Source organism: Antechinus flavipes, chromosome 2 (assembly GCF_016432865.1).
Source record: "Antechinus flavipes isolate AdamAnt ecotype Samford, QLD, Australia chromosome 2, AdamAnt_v2, whole genome shotgun sequence".
Classification (NCBI taxonomy): Eukaryota; Metazoa; Chordata; class Mammalia; order Dasyuromorphia; family Dasyuridae; genus Antechinus; species Antechinus flavipes.
Genome location: NC_067399.1, coordinates 141,495,179 through 141,519,695, shown reverse-complemented (window position 1 = coordinate 141,519,695; position 24,517 = coordinate 141,495,179). Strand labels below are relative to the sequence as shown.

At 33.8% G+C, this 24,517-nt stretch overlaps 1 protein-coding gene across 2 annotated transcripts in view; it reads right to left on the bottom strand.

Annotated features, from left to right (window-relative positions):
- The window catches only part of XPO7 (exportin 7), an 87,142-nt gene that overhangs the window by 13,811 nt on the left and 48,814 nt on the right, over positions 1-24,517 (bottom strand). Inside the window, exons 1-15 of one of the 2 annotated variants that reach the window (XM_051975665.1) lie at positions 23,014-23,118; positions 21,845-21,991; positions 19,246-19,339; positions 18,560-18,726; positions 18,256-18,321; positions 15,582-15,686; positions 12,964-13,129; positions 12,268-12,341; positions 11,006-11,125; positions 9,209-9,355; positions 5,184-5,356; positions 3,265-3,458; positions 2,787-2,892; positions 1,054-1,189; positions 548-621 (exon numbers count right to left, since the gene is read on the bottom strand). In XM_051975665.1, the coding sequence (XP_051831625.1) occupies positions 548-621; positions 1,054-1,189; positions 2,787-2,892; positions 3,265-3,458; positions 5,184-5,356; positions 9,209-9,355; positions 11,006-11,125; positions 12,268-12,341; positions 12,964-13,129; positions 15,582-15,686; positions 18,256-18,321; positions 18,560-18,726; positions 19,246-19,339; positions 21,845-21,991; positions 23,014-23,034 (1,790 nt within the window). In that variant the 5' untranslated portion in view covers positions 23,035-23,118. Of the gene's footprint in view, positions 1-547; positions 622-1,053; positions 1,190-2,786; positions 2,893-3,264; positions 3,459-5,183; positions 5,357-9,208; positions 9,356-11,005; positions 11,126-12,267; positions 12,342-12,963; positions 13,130-15,581; positions 15,687-18,255; positions 18,322-18,559; positions 18,727-19,245; positions 19,340-21,844; positions 21,992-23,013; positions 23,119-24,517 lie in introns of those variants that run through there. The other variant, XM_051975664.1, reaches the window with a different exon arrangement.

Below are 24,517 nucleotides of genomic sequence, written 5' to 3'. Positions count from 1 at the left end.
TTGACTCCTAGTGTATGTTATAAGAAAGAGCTAAATGCCACCAAAGGGCACAAAAGCAACATTGCTTTTCAATGCAGAGAAAATGGCCAATGAAGTTCCACTTCAGGGATGATTTAATTAACAGTATTCCATTTCAGAGAATGAGGCCCCCTTTGGGGTGAGTCTTAACTAGCTGAAAATCAGCAAGTGTGAACCCTTGGTAAAGGCTTCCCCAAGCAGCACTGTAACAGGTAAGACAATAAGCACTGACTGGGTATTTTTTTTAGTAATGACAATGACAAAGTTTTCATTTCTGTCCCTAAGGCCAAAGTGAGAGTTGATAGTGGATGAAATTAAATCCCCTTCTGGGAAAACCCTGGAATGCTCTGGGGCCGGGCCACATCTCTAAACACAATCTGTCATACACTCAGTTGCACGATATTCTGATGCAAAACAATCAAGGCTGAAAGACCAAAGCACTGGCAGCACATTGCTAGGATCACAAATTAGCTGTTGCAACAGAAGTGCACTGGCCTGACTCCTGTTGTTGGCAAGCTCCAATACTTACATTTTTCCTATGAAGACGCTCAGGACCATGGTCTCATCGTTTAAACCCAAGACTTCTGAGAGTCGGCGATACAGCTGGTTATAACAAAGAATGAGAAAAGAAAAGGGCAACAGAGAGAAAGGAATGAAAATATTCACCAACACCTTCTTTTAGAGCTAAGGATGGGAAGGACATGAGGGGATATGTTGAAATATATCCCTTGTTGAAAGGGCAAGCAGATCTTTGCATTGAAGCCCTGAAATGTCCTATCCAAACTGACAATGCCCTTTATATTCTGAATGTGGCCTGCTCAAATCTTATTCTTTGCCACCCAGATATATAAAAATCCCCATACTTGAGGGCTTGCCAGGTACATCTGTTCTGACAGAAGCTAAGAATGCTGAGCAGACTTCCAGAATTCAGAAGCCTTGGAAGTGAAGGCTGCTCTCAGTTTGGGATTTCACCAACCCTCACCTCAACTGGGAGTCTCAAAGGGAGAAGCGATGCTAGTGGAGAGTGGTGGTTACCTTGGAGGATTTCTGCACCTGGTCCCCAATGTAGATCTTACGGAACTGTTCAAAGAAGCTCAGCATGGCTAATTCTAGCTTCTCATTCCCTGCCTGGGCCAAGCGAGAGTCTGTCAGGTTCATCAGCTGAAGAACCCTAGAGATAAAAAAGCAATGATTTTCTCCACATCAGGAAATCTTTGACGCTCTCTGACATCTAATCTACTCTGAAATATCTTAGATTATTTACCTCTCTTAAAACACATATTTTTCAGAGTTTGGGCTCTGTTGAGGGAAGTAAATTCTCCATTTGTGCCATATAAGTAGGTACTTTAGACAAAGAATGAATAAGCAACCAGATACTAATATCTCTAATTATTTAAGAGATAGCATGATATATAAATATAGGCTACCCTAGGAATCAAGAAAACCTAGGTTCAAGATCTATGTGAACCTGGGCAAGTCACTTAAGAAGAGCAGTTGCCAATGAAGACTGGTAGTGTTCCCTCAATGGGAACTCCCTCCCCCAATAAAATCAAGGATGTGAAAAAAAAAATTGGAAATACTTGATATTTTTAAAAAAACAAACTTTTGAGCAAAACACTGTAGTATAATGGGGAAAAAAAATAAATAACGGTCAAAGACATTTGGGTTCTACCAAATCAGCTATTTTGGCTACTAATTAGTATTCTATTCCTAAGTTAAGACTTTTTCCTCTTTTTGGATCTCAAATTTTTTCTATATAAAACAAGGTGGGTAGACTGAAAATCATCTTTTAAGATTTCTTCTTCTACCTCTAAATTTTCATGTATGTGTATCTTTTGAATTTGGCTACAAAATAAGAAAGATATCAATTTCCAAACTTAAATTGCCTTCCCTAATTTCCAAAAAGTATCACAAGATAATGAAACTGAACTTGTCATATTAATGAAGCTGAATGTAAAATAAAAGTGCATGTGAAAAATAAGTTGTGGGTATAAAGGCAAAAAGAATTTCTAGAAGGCACCTTGAACTACAAGGTGAATTTTGAAGTGTGGTGTTTGATGAGCCTATGTTGAAACCAAATAATTCTAAAACAACATTTTGCAATGTAGTCCTCTTCAATGAAATCAGTGTTTAGGGCACTCCAGGATGGTTAAGTCTCTATTTTATTACAGCTTTTCAAAAAGTCAATAATATAATGTTTTTCTGCCTCAATTTAGTGGAGAAGCCATTTAAAAATGCTTGCCAGTGGTTATTTGTAAAATGAGAATCCCCATTAAATGGAATCATGAGGAATAAATAGGAAACTATAGCCAAAGGTTTGGATTTGAGGCTACAAATAACAGACCAATAGATAAGCCATTAAGTTTAACTCTAGAAGCAGTCATAGAAGAGTGACAATTTCTTGGAAGTTATTTCCTATTAGTATTTTATGCCAATCCATTAACAGGTCCATATAGCATCAACTCTGCCCAACGTTTTATGGTGTTTTTAAATAGTATCTAGAAGCCAGGTCCCATTTTGGCTTTTCTAATACTATATTTACAGGTCCCTGGTTAAACTACTTCAAATGTGTTCCTTATAACACTGTATCTATTTTATATGCTGTGGTTGGGACTTTGAACCATTCAGACTTTCTTTTCACATGCAATCTACTTCATTAATCCATTTTCAGGAAGTAAGGAAGAAAGGTATAGCAGAAGCAGGTTATCACAGCAGTCTTATGACTCAGAAGAGAGACCACTAAAGCGGGAGTCTGGAGAAACACTTACCGACAGACCAGTTCGCCATCCATAGCATCTTGCTCATCTGTGCTCGCAAATGAAACACGGCCCCCAATCACTGCACCAATAATGTAAACCAGCCACGTTAGTCGTCCTGCAAAGGAAAGGAGCAATATTAACATCATTGTTTCTTTAAGTGACCAGGACCAAAAAGATTTTCCACCATATGCTTTCTTTTCACTAATCTCTGGCATTGAATTGACTATGGGAAGAAATGTTTTTTCAACAACAATATTATTTTAGTGACTATAAAAACCTTTCTTTAGTCAAATAAGATTTGAAATTCCTCTAGAGTCTACATTTCACTTAACTAAAAATACTTCTGATGTATAGATGTAATTAGTAATCAAAGACCCTCCTAAAAACAAAAGAAATGCAGAGCTTTAGTAAAAGAGTCTTGATTGCATGCTCAATACCATCAAAGGCCATGCAACCAGTTTTATAGGATGCTGTTTGGAGCACTCACCTTCTTGCACTGCGATGTCCATGGGACTTGCACTAGCACTCTGGAGCAGCTCTTGGTATGACTGGGCTGACTGGTCAAATAGCTGGACAAGGAGTGCACATGTCTTCTCATATTCACAGCGACCAATTGTAGATAGTTGATCCAACTGCTGTTGGACCAGGCCTGTATCATCCAGTGGGTCTTCCAGACCATCTCTGTACTCAAACAAGAGGGAAAGTAACCCACATAATGTTAATTCTCTATCTGTAGTCATTTTTTTCCCCATCACTTTGAGATCCTAATCATTAAACTGCATTTCTGTATACAAAGAAGAAAAGCAAGAAGGCAAATAGTCTCTGCTCTGGAAGAAGATTCACTTAATGCAATACTTCTACCTCCCCACCCCCCAGCTTCAAAATAAGATTTTTATTTCTATTTGCTTTCTGCATCACCAAAATTTCCCTTGGTATCCCTCTATTTTCTTTACCAGTCAATCCATATAACAAATAATTTTATAAAGAAAAAGAAAAAAAAGAAGAAAAATGAATCTTCTTCCCTGAAAAACTAATTAATACACTGAAAAAATGCAAAATATATCAATACTGAGTGGGAAAGGACCATTTTTTTCATATATATATGAAGTCATGTATTTTAAAGATAACAAACAGCTTGACTTTATTCTTGCCTTCTGTGATCTCTTGAGAGTTGGGTATAGCATTCCATCTTAGTTTCCTTTTTTGTAAAAATGAGGAGTTTGAACTAGATAAATCTTTAACGTCCTTTCAACTCTTAAGAGAATCTTAGTGACTAGGACTCAACCACTAGAATATGAGCTTTTTAGTCCTTAGTTAATAACAAACTAATAGGCCCCTGACCTATTGGTTCCTATCTTAACTCCTTGACTCTGTTAGTTTGTAACAAGACCGTTAACACTTTACCAGGCTCTAATCCCATCTTGCTGCTGCTCATATTCTATCAAATGAGATAATATTTGTAAAAGTGCTTAGAATAGTGCCTGGCAAATAGTTGACACTTAATGTTTGTTTCCTTCCCTTTCCTATCATCACCAAGTCCATATCTATGGAGCAATTAATTGAATTTGAATCTTAACAAACTAAAAGATTGATCAACAGAAAATCAAAATACAAGCCTTGGAAATCCAAGAGAATTCTACTTATAGGCAGCTAGATGGCAAAGTCGATAGAGTACCAGCTTTGAAATCAGGACCTGAGTTCAAATATGATTTCAGACACTTAACATTAACTGGGCAAGTTACTTAACCTCATCTGCTCCACCAAAATAAATAAGAATTCTACTTAGTAGCAATGACTAAAGGCTCCAAATATAATAGGAAGGTTCTTCCAGAGGAAGAGCCATTTCATTTTATAAACTGTCATTCTAAATCTTTGATCAGTGCCATGGGCTCAATCCCCTCACTTCAATCAAATATCCAAATAAGGGCCCATGTGTTAATGTTTTTCAGTGATCTTGGAATTACAAGTGGTATAAGATCTTGTGAGGAAACAAAGCCTTTACTTGAATATTAAAAAATTTAAGACCTTTGTGGGTTTGGTAGCTTATATTTATACTGTACATAAGGCATTTTTTTATATTGTCTTTGCCCTAACAAATGTTTTTCTCCCACGAAAAAAGAATTTGTAGACGATCATCTTGATGTCCTTTATATTCAAACAAAATGCTATGCCTGGTGAAAGAAGTGAAATAACTAATAGATTAATGAAGAAGAAATAGTTCTCTCAAAATCCATGATGTCACAATACTGGTTTAGTTGCATTTTTCTTTGAATAAAGGAAAAATAACCTTTAGTTGTATTAGCCATAATCATGACCCAAGCATTTTATTTTTTGGATATAGAAGACCTTAGGAAACAGTGATATAAAGCTTTGGGGAAGATAATCAAGGTGGCCCAACTCCCTTACCTTAGGATGATATGCACAGACTCCAAGCGTGATGTGATGTAGGCTTTGGTGACTTCAGGAGTATAGGTTTCCAGCATGTGGGGCTCTGTGGCTTTGACATATGGTACAGAGGCAGCCAGTCGCTGCCACAGACTCAGGAGATAGTGCACACTATTTGGGGCAAATTCCCAGTGCTAAGGAGAACCAAAAGGAAGAGGGGATTATTTCTATTTTTGTGTGTGTGTTTGGGAGGGAGAAACAACAGATTGGCCACATGCTACTGACTATAGATTGATTTTTTTTTTTTTTAAGGATACTCCTTTCTCAAGCTTTGTTCTCTGCGCAGAATACAGTTTAATAATTTAATTCATTTCAACAAAAAGGCATTAATATTGGGTGATACACATTGTGTGGAGGTGGTGTGAATACAAAGATGAGAAATATCATTTGCCCTCAAAAACAAACAAAAAAACCACTTTATAAACAATTTGGTCATCTCGTCAATTTCCAGGGACCCAATTAAGATTTCTAGGCTAGCTATACTCAAATCTATTAGAACGATCCTTTTTCCTGACCTCCAGTCTCACATTTTCATTGCTCATTAGACCTCTTGAACTGAATACTTCAGGAATCTTAAACCTGACATATCTAAAAACTGAATTCATCAGGACGAATACAGAGAGGACTGGCAAGACTTACATGAACTGATGCTAAGTGAAATGAGCAGTACCAGGAGATCATTATATACCTCAACAACGATACTGTTTGAGGATATATTCTGATGGAAGTGCATCTCTTCGAAAAAGAGACCTAATTCAGTTTCAATTGATCAAGGATGGACAGAAGCAGCTACACCCAAAGAAAGAACACTGGGAAATGAATATAAACTGCTTGCATTTTTGTTTTTCTTCCTGGGTTATTTATATCTTCTGAATCCAATTCTCCCCGTGCAACAAGAAAATTGTTCAGTTCTGCACACATATATTGTATCTAGGATATACTGTAACCTATTTAACATGTAAAGGACTGCTTGCCATCTGGGGGGGAGGGGGAGAGGAAGGAGGTGGAGGGAGGGAAGGAGGGGAAAAATCGGAACAGAAATGAGTGCAAGGGATAATGCTGTAAAAAATTATCCTGGCAGGGTTCTGCCAATAAAAAGTTATCTTAAAATAAATAAATAAATAAATGCTGAATTCACTGTTATTTTCCTCAAACCTTCCCTATTCCTATTGAGGATATTACCATTCCCCTAACCAATCAGTTTCAAAATTTAGGTATAATTTTCAACTATGTACTCTTCATATCCAATCAACTGTCAAGTCCTGTCATTTCTCCTTTCTTGACATCTCTTTTATGTCCTCTTCTTTCCTCTGATATTACCAGAACCATGGCACAAACCCATATCATCTTGCACTTGGACTACTGAAGTATCCTGATGATTGGTTTCTCTGCTCAGCTATTAAAAACAATCTTCCTAAAAGATGGTTCTGATTATAGTATCCTCATAATCAATTTGAGTTGCTAGCTCCTTGTTATCCCTGAGGTTATATACAAAATCTAGTTTATCTTTTGAAGTCCTCATAATCTGGCCCTTTCCTACTTTTCCTATGATCTTACTCCTTTTCATGATCCAATGATATTGACCTTCTTGCTGTTCCCTGACTAAAACACTATTCCTATCTATCTTATATCTTGTTTGCTTGTAATTGTTTGCATATATCTACCTTATTAGACTGAATTAATTGAAGTAAGGGATTGTTTTTGCTTTTCTTTGTATTCTCAATGCTTGACACAGTGCCTAGTATATAGGAGGTGTTTTATATTTGTTAACTAATTTGGCTGTGGCAATCTAATTCATTCAGAAATTCTTCTTTTTAAAATCCTCTAATCGTGATGCCTTGGGGATGTGAGGAAAACCTATCTTAAAAAAGTTCAAAAGATAAATTTTTATGTTTTGTTTCTGTTCCTATCCCCTGAATTTCCTGCTGTTAAGCAAACTAGTAGGAATAAAAATGAAATTGATCTAAAGATTACTATATATTTATTACACGATAACCTTGGAGCAAAACTAAAGTTTCATTTCTGTTAAAATCTTTTTTTTTAAGGTTAAGACATTTTTCAAGTTTCTTTGCTAGTTTCTTATTTCATATCTGAAAGGAAAACTTTTGCTAAAATAGAACTGGACCCAAGATCAACTTTGTACCACCAATTACTTAATATAAATTAAGTATTAAAAACTTATCAAAAATAAATCTGAGGAATAATTAGGGAGGTGGCACTTAATGTCATATACCACATTCCAGAATAAAGCACTTGCTGATGAAAAAAATATCAGGTGATGCTTCCCTTGCTCAGCTCTCCATGGTCTATATGTAGCACTTCCAAAGGAGTAAAAACAAAACTTCAAAGGAGATATAAATAAGGATTCCACTTTAAAATTATCATAAATGTTTTTCATGTTAAAAGGTTACTAATGGTTTTTTACCTAATGAGTACTAAGAAAATAAATAAAATATATAACTCCTTTTAAGCACATCCTTAAAAGACTCAGTCCTTTTTTCTCACTCTCACTTTACTATACTGCACATTTGATTATGTGAACCATGATACTGATTAAAAAAAAAAATAGTAAGACTCTTTCAGAAAAGGCATTACTTAGCTTAAATCCCTACTCAAAAGAGACTTCTTTGGTTAGTAATATTTCCCTGTCCCCCTTTACATACCATGTCCAGTTAAGAAGATCTTTAATAATTTGCAGCACTGATATGGGAAAACAAAAATTCTAACATATATCTAAATAAAAGTTATTATGTTGCTGCAAATAAATTTATCAGCATTATTATATGTACACGTATGTTATAACCAAATGTTTTTCTTTGGGGACATATATATGAACTTATAATTAAGAGAATTATAGGGTTTTCTTATTATTATTCAAAGTAAACTTGGATAAATCAAGACTAATAATATTAGAGACAACAAAGAACATTACTGATTTAATTATTATAATAATTTTTTACAAATGAGAAAGGTAAAATTAAAATTAGCATTAAGTAAAGAGTTGATGTAAGAAGGCTCCATAAGGAAAGGAACAACTAAGTTAACAGTAGTCATTTTCAACTAGGTTACTCTTGATTGGAGAACACAATGGGAATATAAATTCTTGTTAGTTAATGTTTACCTGTTTAAATGGCCATGCTGCTAACTGGAACAGTGTTTGACAGCAATTCTCTCAGCCTCTTCTCCCATCTATTTAGAAGGCTAGAGGGCAGTTATAAACTCTTCCCAGGGCCTTCTACAGAAAGCAGAAACTGGGCTTTCTGGTTGACTCCCTCCTTTCTGCATCTGCTGATTTGTCTGCATGGCCTCAATTCCATACAAGATGACCCTGACCCCCTTTCGTTTCTACTTTTGTGTATTGTCTTCCCCCTAACCCTCCAATTAGATTCTAAGCTCCTTCAGGACAGGAATCATCTCTTTTTCTTAATTGTATCCCAGGACCTCAGCACCAGGCCTGTCCTTTGATAGGTATTAAATTAATATTTGTTTGTTAGATTGGATGGCCAGAAATATTTTATAAAAGCCAGTTTCTCACACTATATTTTTAGAGATCATTCTTTAAATTGTTTTAATGTCCATGAAGTTAGCTCTAAATTACTGTTTAAAGATGAATGATATGGTCAAAATTTAAGTATCTTCAACCTCTTCATAATTCCCCCACACACAATAAACTGAAATTAATTTGGATGTCTTCTTCATTTTCTCTGCTCATTCTCTGGAAATACTACCAGAAAATGAAGCATAAATGAAAATGAGGAATATTAAAAGGATTAAATAACCACCAAAATGGATTATCAGGCTCTGAAAAAGCAACTTAGTTGAAGCCTCCAAATCAATTATAGTTGTGAAGTTCATTGCAGCCCTCGGGCTGCCTAGAGTCTCTGGGTGGGTATAAAAATGGATATTGTTCTACAAATGTAAAGCCAATCAGCAGCAGAAAAAAGAACATCCTAGACTGTAAGAAAGGAAAGGAAACTAAAACAAACCTGTAAGCTTGTCACTGTGAAGTTGGCTATTAACCGGATAACCTCAGGGTAGTTTTCCACCTTAACCAATTCTCCAAGTTGGTAGTTACTTTTCAATCTGGCCAGAAGCCTGCAAAACTCATGGTAATTGTTTGGGTCTGATAAACTCTAGAGGGTGAAGAGAAGGAAAAAAAAGTTTTGAGTGTTATGTACTTCAATTCCTCCTAGTATCATACAAAGTAATAAATGTGGTGTGGTTTTTTTCTTTCTTTCTTTCTTTTCTTTTCTTTTTTTTTTTTTTTTGGGGGGGGGGGGAGAGGATAGGGAAGTGATAGAGGATGTTTTTTATTCCTGAGATGAATTTTTATTCAAAACTCCTTAAATTTACAATGTATAAAATCTTTTTTAAGGACTTTCATATCAATTATCTCAAAAACAAAACAAAACAAAACCCAACACCCCCCCCCACCGCCGCCAAAAAAAAAAAAAAAAAAAAAAAAAAAACCCCACAAAAAAACCCACCACCTTCAGATGTATGTAGATGAGGAAAAACTTATTCCCTTAAACTGAAATTAGGTGGCTTGTCTAAAGTTATAAATGATTGCTAATGACATACTTGGACCATTTCTCTGAGTCAAAAATAATTTACATTATCTGTCAAGTGAAGTATTGAGCATAGCAAACAATTATAAAGTTACTAAAATATTTCACCAACAAGATAAAAAAGTTTAGTATTTTAAGATGACGCCTTTAAATATTGCTTTCCAACACACTAAAATTGATTAGGACTGAAGAAAAAGCCTATTTGATAGCAAATGAAAATAATACTAATAAAGGAACATAATACAATGGGAAGGAGCTGTTTGGACTCGGAGTTAAGAGAGACTGGTTTGAAATCCTGTCTGACTTTTGTGGGTCATTTAATCTAAGTCTTAGTTTCTTCATCTATAAAATAAAGTTAATAAAGCCAGTAATATTTACCACATAGGGGGTTAATAGTAAGGACTCAATGAGTAAGGAGCTCTGCAAATCCAAAGGTCCTTTATAAAGTCATTTATATCATGAAGTGTTTTAGATAGACAGATAGATAGATATAGACATACAGATAGATGAAATTATTTATGCAATAAACTCAATTTTGGCTAAAATATTTCTTTTCTCAATTTATGTTTATCATCATTTACTACAATTTATAAATGATTATCATCATTTACAACAATAATCAAAGTTATCCATTCCCTCCCCAGTTCCTCGCATCACAGTAAAAGTAAAAGAATGCAAGCATATGTACGGTTGGATGCAAACATACTTGAACAGGGGCAAAACATACAGTTTGGCTTGCAACATTCCTGAACCGGATGAAAATCAAACTGGGAAATTTTAACAAAATAAATTAAAACAAAGTTATTGTTAATTTGTGGTTTTGTTTGTTTTTCCTGAGACAATTGGGGTTAAGTGATTTGCCCAGAGTCACAAAGCTAGGAAGTGTTAAGTGTCTGAGACCAGATATGAACTAACTCAGGTCCTCCTGACTTCAAGGCTAGGGCTCTATCACTGTGCCACCACCTAGCTGCCCCTAATTTGCGTTTTTTTAAAGCCAATATGCAGCCCACAGGGATTCTTATAATCCCAGTTTGGTTGGCCCATTTCTATCTAAATTTGACAATACAATGGAGAATTTAAAATTCACTCTTTTCTAGTCTACTACCAAACATGGCTTTCCTTGATTTTTTGTTTCTAATGTGGGCATATGCTAATCCTCATGTTAACTGGCTGACTCTCTCTTTGTATCACCAAGATTGAGTCCTACACTCTCACCTGTGGATTTTCCAGTATTCGTTTAACACCATCAACAAGATGAGAGAGAAACTTTGCCCTTTCTGCATTATTAAACAGGGATCTGCGGACTGAAGCAATTTGCACTAAACAGGATAGGACCTAAAGAGAGAAAAAAAGTTAAAAACAGTAAAACTGATTATTTTACCCACATACTCTCAACTAAAGAAGCCTTTTTCATCTCTTAAAATGGAATCTGTTTTATACCTCAGTGGCTCTAATTTTAAGGGTATAGAAAGATCAAGAAAAGTATAACTCTAGGCATCTGGGCAATTTTATTATGAGGGAAGATCATAAGAATCATGTATATCATAGTTGCTAGTTAGATTCACTGTTCTCTGCCCAGTTTAAAGGTTCCTCTCTTGTTCTTGCCAACATACATATTTAATGTCTTAAAACGCCAAGCAATTATTAGCTTAATTAATTAGTTTTAGATATCTGCTTAATGGCTTCTGTTTTTCTTTTTAGTAAACCTTTTTTAGTACTTTATCAGCCTTAGCTAAGTTGCAGTATAAAGAAATGTCTTTTTTTTTTTTTTAAAAGCATATTATTTATCTACCTGCACTGAATTAACATTTCTGCTATAGGAATTGCTTTTCAGTGACCTGGAAAAGTATTAAAGTATCTAGAAACCTTAATTCCACTGTAGAAATAATTAAAAATAGTACCTAAACTCTCCTTTCTTTATTATTTGGTATCTATACATATGAATAAATAGAACTACATATTATTTCAAGGAGTCTTTCCAGGTTAAGGATAATTCTAAAAGGATAACATATCATTTACAAGCAACTTCCATAGAGTATCATGGATAGGTATTCCAATTTGAGCTCCCATTACACTTTTCAATTATTATTTCTATGTGTGCCTGAGGGAATTCATCTGATTTTTAAAAGTACAACTATATGAAATGAGGTACTTTCCTTCACGACAGTATATAGTATAGGTTAACATGTTTAAAAAAAAAAAAAAAAAAGGTTTTAAAAACCAACCAAACAAAAAAATAAAACAAAAACAGAACACCTTAGTATCTAATTAATAAGGCAAATATTTTAAAATATTAATTCAAATTTAATTGGACTAAAGTAAGGTTACTCAAATCTTTCTAATAAATTACATGTTCTCAATAGTTTATCTGGTGTAAATATATCATTTTGAAGCAACGTCTTGAAAGATATTTGAATAACGCTTATACATTAGTGCTGACAATACCTTTGCTTTTAGGGACTGTTGTACTGACTCACCAGAGGAGAAAATGAAGGAGGGATGGAATGATACAGGTCAAAAAACAGCTGCAGGGTGGAAGAATCTAAGAATGCTGAAACAAATAGAAAAAAAGTACTTCACTTTATCTGCATCACTGTTGGAATACTTCTGGCATTATGTACAAGTAAACATACGCTTATGCTTACTCAGGATATTAAAAAAAAGTTTAGTGCAGAAATATTTACTCCCATACAAAGTGTTTTCTTTCTAAATTAGAACTTTCAGCTCTGTTAAGAAATGGATTTATGCCTCTGATAGTAAAAGAACAAAACAGTATTAAGGACTTATTAAAATGATGGGAAGAGAAAGAATTTTCCTATGTTCAGAAGTACAAATAGAGAAAGATCCTAAGAAAGACACTATACAAAATAAAAAACGAGTAACATAAATCCCTAAGATGATTAATGCAGAAGGCTAGTTAAACATTTCTAGAGTGGTGACCCTTTAAAAGAAATCTTCTCTAAAAAAGTTTCCTTTTCATAAGCCATATCTGGCTTTTTCTGCTGACATAATTCTTGTTCTCTGTGAGAAGCTACAGTTACCAAATTCCCCCCCTCAAAACTCAAAACAAGGATTTCCAAAAGAAAATGGTGTTTGAATGGTTCTGTCAGTGCCATGTTTCAGAAACAGATCCATTTCAGGTGATGAGATTGCTTTCCAATTCTGATTGTTACCTGATCTCCAACTAGTAGGAATTTGTACTGTGCACAGGTCATCTGAGGACTCATCTGTTGATGTGCCGATAAAATCAAAGTTTAGGCAGTTATGGGTGAGTTTAAGCAGTTGCATGAGTAAACCATGCTGACTTTCATCATTCAAATTCAGGTTTTTTCCTGAAGCCTGTAAGAATTAGGAGATTTTAAACACAAACATGAAAAATAAGAACAACCCCCCTTCAGAACAGAGAAAAACTAGTCGATTTCCATTTCAGCAAATTAAAATTACTTTCCCTTCGTAGAAAATATTTGTATATAGATAAATAATCATTCCATTTTACATAAATATCTGGCAAAATAACTTTTTTTGTGGGCTAGACCGTAACTACTTACACAGGCAAGACAAGTGATGTCAATGCTAAGATAAATGACCCAGCAGCCAAAAGCTGTGGTAACTTACCTACCACATAAATTACCATTCTAAGAACAGGCAGGTGTTGTCATGGAGAGAAAGGATGAGAGTGGGGGGTGGGATGTGTGAGGGGAATGAATAATGAAATGTGACTAAGGGAACTCACATTGTGTCTGAAGAACGGTGGAGAATTTTCCATGTTTGGTAAATTTGTTTTTTATACTCATGGGTATCTTTAATCAATCCATGCAGAAAAGGAATTGTTAGGCAACATTATATCAAGCTAGAATTTACAGATACATTTTTTTTAACTGCCAAATTCACTAGATTTTCCTGTTACCATAATGAACCAGAAAAATTCCAAATCATAGTATGATACCAAGTGGATTCTTTTGTAGGCCAAAAGCCAGTTAGCTCTTAGCAGGAGCCAGAGTTGTGAACATATCTCAAAAAAAAGTTCCTCAGCTTACTGCACATCCTTTTCTGATAAGGAAAACAGGAACTTTTTTTTTTTTAATCAATACTACTGATGCCCAAGGAGAGTAGGTTTTGAGTTCAAGATACACAATTAAAGAAGAAGGTTGTTACTAAGGTTCATGAGGATAATGGTATCCATACATCTTAGTACAGATGTACTAAGCTAATTGCAGCTAGTGTTAGCAAAGGTGTGTGCATGTGTTTTATATCTTTTCCCCAGGCATACAAGATGCCTTGAAAAAGAAAAATAATGTGGGCTAAAAAACTTTTTTGTCCTGTAAGTAGCATGATCTGGAAGTTTTGAGAATTCCGAAGCAGTGGAAATAACTGATGAAAAAGGGAACAAGGATGCTGATTTGTTTCTAAAAATTGGGGCATCCTGGAAAATGAGAACAGAATGACAAGATGAACAGAAAACTGGAGGCTAAGTTCTTTCCTTAGCTATGACAATGCAAATTCCATTTAGCTTTGACAGGGGACAACATACACAAATGGAGTCACTAGTCACTGATGTGCAGACATGCCTCTCCCTAGGTCATTTCCATCAATATTACAACTTTTAGCCAATCAACTTTCTTATTTTAAAAAAGTAATTTTCTTGTATAATATGGGCTCTCCCTCTAGGTTAATAAACCTGAATGGATGTTAAAAAACACTACAACTCTTCTTTCTTGCAGATGTTGCCTGTTTATCTACTGTACTTCATTCTGTGGGGTATATTCAAACCAGCATAGTTTCTGTGTATTAACACAGTACAGCTTAAATCTGTTCCCAAAGTATAAGGAAGCTAAGTATCATTGTGCTTACTCTTTCTATTGGTTTCAAAAATGTCTTCAAGTGGTGGTACATGCCTGTAATCCCTGCCACTGAGGGAGGCTGACATTGATCGGTTTCTTGAGTTGTAAGCAGGGCTAAAACCAATTGGGTATTTATTAATAAATGTGGTACTAATAAAGTGAATTCCTGGGGAGAGAGAGCGCAACCAGGTTGCCTGAGGAAGGATGAACTAGCACACACTGGAAAAAGGGAGTAGATTAAATTTCCATACCAGTTAGCAATAGGATTAGGCAAGTAGTGCTGAACTTCCACAGCCTAGGCAAGTAAGACTCCAAAAAAGGCAAACGTTTTAAACTCTGGTTATAAACAAAATCTCCTCAAGAAAAGAAAATAGGATAGCCAAGTAGCCAATTAATTGCTCTGTGCTTGCTTTAGGGAAATAGGAAGAGGGGGCAGACTGTAATAATTATCAATGTGGCATGGTACCCTAAAAATTCTCTAAACTAAGTATTACGGAGATTCACAGATTTTGAACTACAGAAATCAGTTAGTCCAATCCCTTCATTTCATAGATGGGGAAATTGAAATCCAGAGAATTTAAATGTCATCCCTTAGATCATAAGTTCATAAGTGATAAAAATGAAATTTGAACCTAGTTTTCTGACTCTAAATCCACCAGATTTTCCACTATACCAGAGTGCTTATCAAGGATGTAAAAGACGAGGATGACAAAAGAAGATGCCTAAGTTTCTTTCCAGAAGAATGTTAATTCTTTGAGGGAAGGCAATTGGTTTTTCATTTTGTCTTTATATCCCCATTATTTAAGTACAATTCCTTGCATATAGTATATATTTAATAAATTTTTGAGGGATTGGATTGATAGCTAAATAGAAAGAAATATTAACACGCCTTAAATTACTTTTCCTTTCCCCAAATATATAATAAGGTAATTCCCAACTTTAAGTCTCACCTGTTTTAGTAAATTGCACGAGAGAGTGAAGATATCGAATAATGATGAATCTCGAAAAGAGGAGGCTATTTTTCTATGTTTGGTCAGAGGATGGGTGGTGTCTGCCTGTGTAGAAAGTGAATAAACCCAATGCAAGTTTAGAATTCATTACCAAAAAACACAACAAAAAAAAATTCTAAATTTTTTTTAGAAAAATACTAACTTCCACCCATATGCTCCATGTAAAAAACTTTCAATGACAATCTTTTATACTATTTTAAATAGGTATATGCCCTTTTATCACATGGAACAAACATGGGGAAATAACGGAGCTTCCAGCAAGGAAAAGGGAAATCATTTTAGATTTATAAGGAAACACACCTAAGAAGAGCTGAGATGAAGAACTGTCAGGTAAAAAAGTTTTTTTATTCCTTCAACTTAACCAAGTAATATTACTAAATTAACAGATATTAATAATTTTCATTAGTTTACTGCAACAAAGTTTATATTTCAATGAATCAATTACCAAATGCTAAATTTACTATTTAAATAATTTGATAATTCAGCATATTAATAATTCATGTTCTAGTTAATTTTTAAAATAAAATTTACCACATATACATAGTGTATGTTAAGAATATGTGATTAATGTAAGGATTCTTCTTACCCTCAAACTCAGCCTGAAATCCTATTAAAAGTTTAAGAGACAGTACAATCATGGAGAATTAGTGAGGCCAATAATTTTAATGTAGTTTGGTCAATTCACAATATTTTCTAAGTTGTCTGGGCCGGTCCTCAGATAGGAGACATAAAATTTGTCACCATGCCATACTCAAAATCGCACTAGCTTGGCAGAAGGACCCAAAAGAACTTATGTTTCTTTAAGCCTAGGATCTATCTCTTCCATGGCATAATGAGGTATTAAAGTAGGAATGTAGTTTGAGGTATTAAAGTAAGAATGTAGTTTTAGTGGTTAATATCCCACATATTATCATTTAACATATTATCATTTAATTACTTTTTTTGTATGATTCTTTCATGGATACTTCTCATGAGTCTTGATTTCCCTACTAGACATAAACTTCATTTAGATCAGGACTATGCCTTTTGAATGTGCAACACTAATGAAATGACAAATATATAGTACTTATGTACTTCTTCAGCAACTTACTGAAATTCCTAGAAATTTACTCTAGAAGCTCAGAATAGTCACATTAGCTATGTCCTAAAGAAACCAGTTTCTTTTGGCTCACCCTCTTATTTGCAATTATTTTTGGGAAAAGGAAAATCAAGTCTTGGAACTCCCTTTAGTTTATTTTAAGTGGGGTAGTGGTAGGAACACTGAATTGTATCTTCTGTCTTACATCCAGCAATTACAACACAATGGAAAATAACAACTTGAAAAATATGTGTGGATAATAGCAAAACACTTTATTATCTCATTTGATGCTGAAAATACTCTTCAGAGCTTGCTTTAGTATCTTAACTTCTGTGTCTCTCTATATATATATTTGTCTATATATAACTTCTATGTCTTTGAGGCAATATATTGTTGGCACTATACATAAAAATAATTTATTATTTTAAAATGTTGAGTCAGAAATTTATTGTGTATCATATGTCTAGAATACAAACTATGTGTGACTTGATCCTTTCTGAAGAGTAAAACAATAAAATCTGTGGAAACACTTTAATATCACAAATGTATTTCATAAATTCATATAATTTAAAGCTCAAAGGGGCCTCAGAGAGTTATTAACCTTTTTACAGAGAGGTTGAGCTACTTAATCTCAAGTTTACACTACCAACTTTAGAGCTACTATTTTCAAATGAAAGTGAAGAACCCAAGAAAATTTGTATGTAACTCATGCTCACCTACTACTTAATTGTAATAGGGATTGCATGCAACAAAAACAACATGATATGGACTTTAGTAGACTGCAAATTGCAAAACTTAAATCATTAATTTAAAGTTAGATTTTCTCAGAGCCAGTGTTAATAAAAATGTCTGCAAAATTATAAGCAACAGCACAATTAATATAATTAATCTACTGACAACTTAAAGGAGAAGTACAATTAATATTAATTATATTGTCCTATTTAACATGGAAAAACCAGCAAGATTTAGAATTCATATTCTATTAGCAAATTCTGGCCAGGTCCCAAGGTAAAGGGCAGAAAAACATTTCCTTTGAACTAATTTGTTAGATTCAATTAAAAATAGCCCCTTTCCCTGTGGCATCTTTAAAATTATATGGTACATAATAGATAACTTCTGGGCAATAATGTTAAAAACAGCTAAGGTAGTTGGGATTTTAAAATGAATATAAGCATGTAATGATGTATATAGTAATGGAGGTACAAATGCCTTTAATGGCAAAATGCTGCATAGAATAGTGTGCTTCAGCATTATGGCTCTTATCTTTTACAATGAGCATTAATGTCACTAAGAAAACAAGAAAAGCAGAGTAAAATACTTGGAAATAGAAAGAAGAATGTGGCAATAGGAATAAGGAAGGTTGTACATGTAGAGAAAAAGCCAACCAACCAATTCTATTCCAGAAAGGATATTAATCACTTACCGCAAAAGCACACAACTGCCAAAAAAAAAAAATCATTCCACACACAGCAGAAAACACCAATACTAAAGAAAAAATTGAACACTTACTTCAATGAGGAAGGCTGTAGCACTTACTTGATTAATTTCATTGGTTAGCTGAGAAAGAATCGTCACTCCAATGATGCAGTGTTCAACACTATCCTGGAAATAGAAGGCAACAAGTTTTGGCTTTATGCACATCATTTTCACTTTCTATTTGGGACAGAGGATCTGCATAGGTGCAACATTAATTTCAAAAAATACTCTAAAACAGGTATTAGGACTCATCCTGAGAATGCTATTGCTGATACCTCAGGCAATTAAATAATTTGATTTTTGGAAAATGTAGGAGAAGTGGCAAGTGGCAAAATGTGTGTGTGCAAATAAAAATAAAACTTACTTGTAAAAATCTTGTGACGTCTGTGATTACATTTCTGAAGACGTATTCATCCTTCTGACAGTCAAACCAACCCAGCTTTGTAATTCGAGCATATAATTGAATAAGTGCTTGGGTCACAAAAGTAGCCAGTTTTGGCCGAGTGGCAAGGTAGTTGAGCACATAGTTCCCTACATATAGAAATGATATGTGTGATAACAGATATTGGCAACTAAGTGTCATACTTTACAACTGTTAACTAGATGATCACAGAATTATGAACATGAAACTGTTCATTCTAAAATTTCATGGTCCCTGTTATTTATAAATCTTACAAGTTTTCTATTATATGCGGGGAAATAATGCCTAAAGGTAGGCATTCCTAGATAGTTAAAGAAAATGTCCTTGAGGAAATCTTTACTGATATATTTCTTATTTATTAGTGCCTATAAAGATTTAATCAAAGAAGAAAAGTCCAAATAAATAAAAGACAAAGAACCTACAAATTTAACTAGATTTTCATTACTGCATTTCACAAACACACATCTTATAGTTATTTTTTATAATTTACCATTTATAAAGGTCTTTATAATCTTAACATGTAGCAATTTTCAGAACACTATCAAGCAAAAATATGAAATTAACTCTTATTCAAAATAGTACTAATAAAATCAATTTATTTGCTTCAGCATGGAAAATTCTGTACTTACGAATGTCTATCCGTTGTTCCAACGGCAAAGGGTTGTTTGTACGTGATACAAGCTTTGTAAGGCATGTAGCTGCCAGTAACTGGGAGTACGATGACTGTGAAAACAAATCAACAAAGTGTGAGTTGCAAAATGAAGAGTTCATCTAGTAAATCAGAAGACTGTTTACTTATTGTTCAAATTCTGTTCTAAAAGCAGTAATGAGTCTGGGTGCATTTAAATCTTAGAAAACTCATATAACCCATTATTCTAAGGAGAAGCACATGTCATACAGCATACTAAGGACAAGCACATATATAAAGCTTCAATATGGAAATATAATACATTCAAACAATTGATGTAAACACTTAAAAAACAAAAAGCTTCACCATAATAAGGAACCCAATTCAGGAATCTCTTAGATAATGAAATGATAGATAATATCATTGAGCAAAAGGAAGTAATAAAGATCATACTAAAGAGTATGAAAGGATATCTAAACTGGTGGGAGCAATAAATGTTACTCCCACTAGTTTCATGACTTTTGTCTTAGAATACTCAATATATATAGCATAAGAGTAAAAAATTAGAAAGATGTACATCTAATTCCAAAATGAATTTTGTTGGCATGGTTATTGATCAATTAAATTCTGTATGCTATTCAGTATCAAATGAGCTTTAAAGTATAGTTAATAAAATTAATTTGTAAAAATAAAAATTATCCCTGGAGATAAGAAGTAGAATTATTGTACTCTTGAGTATAGGTTTTAATGAATAACTGCTCTCAGGAAAAAGCAAGCATTCCACCTAATTATAATTCACTTGAAACAACTGTGTAAGGATTCTTCCATGTGGTTATAACATGATATTAAGCAGAGAACAGGTTCAAGATCATTTAAAAAAGTAATTTAATAAAGATCCATGAATAATTAAATGAAAATAGTGCATTTTTATGCCAACAGGCTATTTTAAAATATAATAAAAAAACTTATGTATCCAAAATGGAAAACTAAATAAAACTGTAACCATGACACAATTATAGTTTATATTTCTGATTTGGACCAAGCATGATCAATGTATGATCAGGAAAAGGACCCTAGAAACCAGTGCTGGGAAACATGAAACTCTAGGCAACAAACTAAAGATCTCATGGATAGAGGTGCTATTTTCATTTCCATTATTAATGTTTCAGAAGAGAAAAGAAGACATGGGAATGAGAAGAGTTGATTAAGAAGATATTGTAGAAGAAGGGAATTTAGATTTGGGGACTTTAGATATAAAAATGATGGGCTTTTTTGGCCAGGGGTAGAATATCTCTTACAAGGACTGGTAAACTTTGTTTCTTTGGAGATTTGGTCTTAATAAAGAGGTGTTTGAACAGAAAATTGTAGGGAAAGAAAGAAGGCAAAGAAGGTAGTCACATAAATCTACTAAACCAAATACAGATTTTGTAGGCATGACCAAAGGAAAAAGAAGAGTGGAGAAGCCCAATCATTTACAAAAGGCCATATGCCAGGGAAATATTAAGTACTAATGGCTTCAGATGCATAGAAACAAATGCACGGAATATGGGCAATAAAATGGACTACAGCCATTAATACAAGGAGGCAGATTTAACTTTAAGGTTAAAGGTTCTTTAAGGTTTTTTGGAATATTCACTGTTCATTCTTCATTTTGAGGAAGGCTACTGATATCAAGAGATGATCATGTATCATTAGAACCAGTGTTTTGACCAAGCAGTTTTAGGCATTATATTCAGATATCTTAATGTGTTTGATGTCATATTTTAAAATGACATATCAAAAAGTTACTTTGAAGACCAATATAGTACATGTTCTTTAACTACTAGCTTGTCACTTTCAGTTACAATTCCTAGGCTTTATATTTCTTAATTCAAGGACACTTATAAATTAATCTTCATTAAAGAACTATTTTAAAGTTAACTCTAGAACACAAAAAGAAAAAACTGGAAATCAATGGGGATAGAAGGGAGTAACCATTTATATAGTGCCTACTATGTGCTAGGCCCTGGGGTAAGCACCTTGCAAATTCTGATCATTTGATCTTCACAACAACCTTGCAGCCAGGTGCTATTACTATTCTTATTTTATAGATGAGTACATGGAGTCAAGGTTACACTAAGAATTTAAAGGACAAATCTTATTAAGGTCTTTCTGATTTCCCTCTGTATGTCTTTCCTAACTGTGAGACATATAGACACAAACAAGTAATTTAAGTGTAAAAGCTGAAGAGTTTAAAAAAACTAGTTGAAAATTAAAAATCTGAGTTTAAAAATAATTTTCCTCATGGCAGGCCTCTATGATATATTCACTACAAAGCCAAGTTCCATGGAAAGAGAAAAACAAATGAATTTTAAAATCAGAATATAGAGTTATTATTACTGCAAGTCAGATTAATACAACAAAATCATGATGGAGAGAATGCATGAGAAACACCATCAAATCAAAAAGAAAACTAAAAAAAAAAAAAAAAAAAAAAAAAATAGTGCAGGTGCCTCCAACTATCATCCTAAATTCTGTTGACTCCATTTCTTCCCTAAATTAAAGCAGCCTTGTGTGCTTAGTTTTCCACTATTCTTAAGAAATGATCAGATAATACGCACACTCCCTCTTTCCAGGAGCAGCTGGCACTTGCTCAGGCAATCAGGACTATTGGTAAATTCAACCAAGGCTTTCTCTGCCTGGAGTCGAGTCGTTGTATCGGTAGTTTCATAGAGCTGCTTGCACAGGTTCTCTAGTTGGGCGAGGCTCTAGAAGAGATCAAACACAAAGAAAAAACTCAATGAAAACAGGATTATTTCTCACTTTTGAGTAGTGTGAAAAGTATTCAGTTTCTCTTTTAAAAAGATTTTGAAAGTTATGTATTCACATACATTTCCATTGAAACAATCTTTGAAACTGCATTTTTGTCTATAAACTATTTCAAAAGAATGGTCTACTAAACGATATTATATTTAAGAGGCCAATCTACACATTTAGATGATTCAAGTATCACACATTTTTAATTTACCAGTTTTGAACATTTCGAACACTCAGATCAATCTATCTATATCTATCAATCACATTTACATTGATCATGCACATACCTTCTTCCCCCCTTAATCTTATAGCACAATTTTCTTTATGTATCCCCAAGCCATTTCTAAATGTCATTAAAACAAAACCCCAAAATTTATTTTGTCCAATGATCTCATCAAAGATGAATCAAATGCATTCCTGGCTTGTCATTTTGCATATAAATCATTATATGCATACAACATATTTTGTTTATGTCCTTTCATGTGATCCTATAAAATATACATTTATATTGAAAAAAAAAAAAAACAAAAAAACAAAAACCCCCCAGAAAGACCCATTTGATTAACTTCATTAAACAAACAAAAATTCCCAGACCATTTGATTGTGACTCCAATTTTACTTCTATTACTGACTTTGCTGCAAAATGCTACATTGGACAGCTCATTTAACTTTGCTGGGACTCAGATATGATCACTAATGTTCCATTCGGCTTTAACAATGAAATACAAGACAGTATCTTTCAGTGACTGAAACTAAAAAGTTCTTTTCTTAGCAGTAAGGGTAATTAGTAGAGAAAACCAACTTTAGAATTAGATCCAGTTCAATTCTTTCTACAAATATATTAGCTATAAGATGGGCACATCTACTTCTTGGCCTCTCTCTCAGAGATTTATTTTCTAAAAGAGTAAAAAGTAAGTTGTAATGAAATCAGAGGTCTAGATGAAGAAAAAGTGAAGCTCCAAAATTTACGCACCTTTTCCCTCAAGTACCTCATGTTTCAAGTTGAACAGTGTCTCTCTCCTCTGTTGTATACGAAACTTCTGGGTCAGTTAGCTACACATTTAAATGACCCTGGCAATTTAAACCCAGCTGCACCATATGTTTACTTGGAGATAAGAACAGGGAAACTCCCCCAAACAAACCCTTCTCTCCAAATCTTGAACTAATTCCAGAAAAGCAGGGATGATGTAAATATAGTACTCAAGACCTAAAACTGATCTATATCTATTCTACTGTGTTGGTATTCCAGTGTGTTCTAACCTTTTTGAAGTATGAAGATTTCTCTCCTCCCTTTAAGAGAGAAAAAAATTCAGAATTTTTATAATGATTACTTATATTATCAGCATAAAACAAGTTACTATGAATTTGGCAACTGTTTTCAATGAATTTTTACTGCATTTATAACAAGCACATACTTGTGTATTTGAAAAAAGTTAAATATTCAGTTTATAGAAGTTATGTTTATTATACAGTCACACATATTTGACAATAAAGACAAAAATGATAATGCTTAATACACATAAAAATATGGACTATTCACAAGAACTCCATCCACAAATGGAAACCTCTATCCCATTTCTGTTTTTCATGATAGGGATTAAAGTAAGTTGTCTTTTAAAATGTATGTCTTGACAAGCCTGGAAATTAAATTGATGTCCATCAAATGAGGAAAAACAAACATGTAATGGATTGTAAAAAATAAGAATAAGGAGCATGAGAAAACATATGATTTAACACAGTAAAGGAAGCAAAATCAAGATGACAATATACTCATATATTGAACTGGATAGCATATGTAAATTGAAAAGGTCAAACCAAGACTATAAGGTATGCTACATAACATATGAATTATGGTTCTGGGGAAGGGGTTAAAATTCCTTTAGTTGACATAAAAGCAAACTATTAATAAATGTAAAAATTTTAAGGTAATGGCTTGAAATTAAAAGACATCTGACTATTCTCAGTAGCAACAGGATTTACTTTCTGAATAATATGGGGATCTTGCCATCATAAAGTACCATTCACACAGAAAAAGCAAAGTTTAAACTGAGTGTTGAAGTTATACATACAGTTACACAATGTGCCCTAAACTTTTCATCATTACCTCACTTCATTATGCTGTGACTTTAATAATCATAGTTTTTCTACTAAGCAGTAAACCCTGCAGGCCATGAAAATTACTTCCTATTTTGCTCCACCTGTTTAATGAAGCTCAAATATCAACTTGAAGGAGAACAGGCAAGACATTACAGAACAGAAGATTCAAGTTTCAACTGAGAGATGCACATACCTTGGGACTTTGATTAGACTTATTTAATTTGTTACTCTGACTTTCTGAGAGCCCTATTAATTTTTCATTTGACAGCAAGGAAATGTGAAAGAACTATATATGTACATAAAATCGGGCAACAAGCAAAAGTTTTAAATGCAAAACAAAATTTTCACAAGGAAAAACTACTGCATATACAAACTCTGAA